Here is a 3,736-nt window from a genome sequence, read left to right as displayed (position 1 = left end):
CTTCCGATCTGATTCCAATGGTGAAGATCTAGAAGGTTATGCCGGTGCAGGCCTTTATGATAGGTATAATAATCAGAAAACTCTGACAGAGTGGATATACAATGAGTTTAACAGGGAAGAAGGGACGGTGGATAGCAGGAGGAGATTGATAATATCAGTTCAGCACTTGAAATTTCTGCAGAATCAGCTTAATCTGTTTCAGCAATTGTCATGCCCATTACAAAACATGAGTGGCAGGAAGTCTGATAGAACTTAGCTGCAATCATATGAACCGGATACCCATAATGGGCTTAAAACCTTTTGATAGGCTAGATGCTCAATGTAGCCCAGAAATAAATAAACCTACGTGGAAACTAAATCATACTGGAAGGATTGCATTATCATTATCATTATCATTATCATTATTATTTGCTAATCAGTAGTTAACTTTTTTGCAGTGTGCCAATGGATGAAGAAGAGAAGGTTGTGCTCGACTATTCATCTGATCCATTGATCACTGATGATAACTTTCGACGAACAATCCTCTCTAGCATCGCTCGTGCAGGAAGTGCAATTGAAGAGCTGTATGGATCTCCTCAAGACATTGAAGGTGTAATACGTGATGGTAAGGTCTATGTAGTTCAGACAAGACCCCAGATGTGATCTTCTATCTTTTTTCGGAATTGGATTGTGCTAGTCAGAATTGTATAAAATAGAAAAATAACAGGGAAATGAAGAAAGGGGAAAATATATGAATAATCAGGAAATGAAAAGAACAATAAATTCAAACTACAGCATTGATTATAGCCAAGCTCCTGTTGACTGCAATGATGTACACTGCCATTTACCTGCCTAATAATACCACCGTTGTATTTATTGTAAGTGTTTTGGTTCCCAGTTGAAACATCATGCTACTGCAGTTCGATGCATCATGCGGCATGCGACTGCAATGTAAAGAAACGCTATGCGACAGAAATTCTAGATATCAGTGTTATTAAATCTAACCCAGTACACCGGGTCAATCCGGGACTTGAACCAGATCATATTTTTAAAAAATTAAGAGAGTTAACTAGGTTAAACTTAGATAAGGTTAACCTGTTTGATTATGTTTTAATTGATTTGGGTAAATTTAATTAATTTATAATTTTGAGTTTTGGGATTAACTATAATCCAAGTTTTGTTGCCTTAAATAGCTTTTTGTAATGAAAAATAAATATCAGGTCGAATTGTTATCTGTACAGTATAACTACTGATCATCACATAATCACATTCCCAAATCAATATAGTTTTCTGATGTTAATCTTGACCTTTAGCAAATCGATATTTCCCTTGATCATGTTCATGAGAAGCGCACCCATCTGCATCAAAGCCTGAAACAAGTATCCATGCTTATCTAAGTGCCCAGAGCACCTATCTGCATCAAAGCCTGAAACAAGTATCCATGCTTATCTAAGTGCCCAGAGCACCTATCTGCATCAAAGCCTGAAACAAGTATCCATGCTTATCTAAATGCCTAGGGAGATGGTAGGGGGCATAATATTGGGCAATTATGTATGAATTTTTATTTTCTAGAGTTCCATTCCAGTGCTCACCTAGACTGGTCCTGCGAGCTTCTACTTCATTAATGTTATCATTTAGCCAACCCAGAAAACTTCCAAACTGCCCAAAGCATTTAGCCCTCCATTTTTCTAACACCAAATGAAGTTCAGGGTTCTGTTGCGGAGGGGTCCCTTTGTAATATGTTGACAGAGACAGCTTTACAATGCTTGAAGATCCATGCGGTGCCTGCGTGAGGTTTGCACCATGAATGTACTGATAAATCCTGAAAACAATAGAGAAAGAAAAAGATGAAAGGCGTACCCATGGATGAAAATAAAGAATTTCTGATAAAGTAGTTTACTACACTACGCTATTACAGTGTAATGGTAAAGGAAAACCTGTGAAAGCCATCTTTGGTAGATTTATGGAAAGAAGTTGCATGGACATCCAAGATGTATCTTTGTCTGGTATGATAGTTAGAATTCTTAAATGAATTGCGGAAAAGCTGACTACAAGTATCGGCTTATTATACTTGTATTTATAGCTGATATACAACAATTTAAGGTAGGAATATAATGAGATAAACATACTTATGATACATCTTTATCTTTTATATTTGAGATAAACATAATCTTATTTGTTACTAATCAACACCAACAAAAGAAGGTTTATCTCTAACAGCCTCCTTGAAACTGATAGAAAGATCGTGAACCATTAGTTTGTCTCTAAGTGAAAAAAAAACATGAGGAGAGGCCCTTAGTGAAGATGTCTGAAGGTTGTTTAGAGGTAGAAATGTATTTGGCTTATATATCTTTGTTAAAGATCTTTTCGTATATAAAATGATAGTCCATCTCTATATGTTTTATTTTTGAAAAATAGGGTTTGCCAATAGTATTAAAGCACTGATATTATCAACCTAAAATGCAAGGTGCAATCAGTAAAGATATAGAGTTTTTTCAGTAATATTCTCAACTAGTAAAGTTCAGCTATTGTATGTGCCATTAATCGATATTCAACTTCAGTGCTTGATCTTGCCACTACAGATTGTTTCTTAACAATCTAAGAGATCAGACATGAGCCTAGATAAATGCTGTATCCTGAGGTAAATCTCCGATTATCTAGATTACCAGCCTAATCAGAGTCACAAAAGTCATTGAGTTGAAGTGAACCGAACCCTTGTTAAACTAAAGACCAAATTGTAGAGTACTTTTAAGATATCTTAACACCATTTTGGCAGCAGTAAGATGAATATTTGTTGGTTAATGGAGAAACTGACATAATTGATTGACACTGTAGGATATATCAAGTCTAGTTAATATCAAATACTGAAGAGCTCCCACCATGCTTCTATATTCAGCAAGGTCAGTAAAAGGATCTCCTGAGAATTTTGAGAGTTAAGCATTTGATACGCATGGTGTTGGTGCCGGTTTAGCACCAGTCATTTTCGTGTGATGTAGAAGATCAATAGCATATTTACCTTGGTGGAGATACATGCCATTTTCTGTCTTGGTTATGTGAATCCCTAAGAAATAAGATAGTGGTCTAAGGTCCTTGATAGCAAATTCAGAGCCAAGATTAGAGATAATAATATCAATGGTTATAACAGCATTACTAGTGATAATAATATCATCAACATATATGAGCACAAAGACACACATATTGTTATGATAGAAAGTAAACAAAAAGGTGTCCACAGTTGAGGCAGTGAATCCAAGTTTCAAGAAAGCTTCAGACAACCTTAAAAACCACATTCTAGGGGTTTGTTTTAGACCATATATTGATTTATGTAGATGGCATACATGATCTGGTAAATTTGGATCTTCAAAACCTTGAGGTTGCTCCATATAAACATCCTCTTCAAGATAACCACGGAGAAAGGCATTAGAAATATCAAGTTGTCTGATTGACCAATTATAATGTATTGATAAAGCAAAGGATAACCGAATAGTAGCTAGTTTAATAACTAGAGTAAAAGTCTCAGTAAAATCAAAACCATCAACTTTATCAAATCCCTTTGCCACTAATCTTGTCTTATACCTGTCATAGTGCCATCAGTATGTTGTTTTATTTTGAAAACCTATTTATTTCTTACAACCTATTTATGTCTTGCTCATGGACAAAGTGACCAGGTTTTGTTAGGTAGCAATGCATCATATTCAGCAGTCATTGCATTCAACCAATTCTAATTCTTTGCGACTTGTTTAAAGATTATTGGTTT

The 3,736-nt window shown here is 35.4% G+C and overlaps 1 protein-coding gene across 4 annotated transcripts in view; it reads left to right on the top strand.

Annotated features, from left to right (window-relative positions):
• Positions 1-857, top strand: part of LOC105132351 (alpha-glucan water dikinase, chloroplastic-like) — a 17,607-nt gene extending 16,750 nt beyond the window's left edge. For 3 of the 4 annotated variants that reach the window (XM_011035804.1, XM_011035806.1, XM_011035803.1), the window contains 2 exons: positions 1-63; positions 438-857. The exon at positions 1-63 ends at the window's left edge or, in 2 of these variants, runs on beyond it. In XM_011035804.1, the coding sequence (XP_011034106.1) occupies positions 1-63; positions 438-642 (268 nt within the window). In that variant the 3' untranslated portion in view covers positions 643-857. The remainder of the gene's footprint in view (positions 64-437) is intronic. The other variant, XM_011035805.1, reaches the window with a different exon arrangement.
• Positions 858-3,736: the final 2,879 nt, after the last annotated feature.

The sequence above is a fragment of the Populus euphratica genome, unplaced genomic scaffold (genome assembly GCF_000495115.2).
Source record: "Populus euphratica unplaced genomic scaffold, PopEup_1.0 scaffold85.1, whole genome shotgun sequence".
In the NCBI taxonomy this organism is placed as follows: domain Eukaryota; kingdom Viridiplantae; phylum Streptophyta; class Magnoliopsida; order Malpighiales; family Salicaceae; genus Populus; species Populus euphratica.
This window is presented reverse-complemented; position numbering and strand designations above follow the sequence as displayed.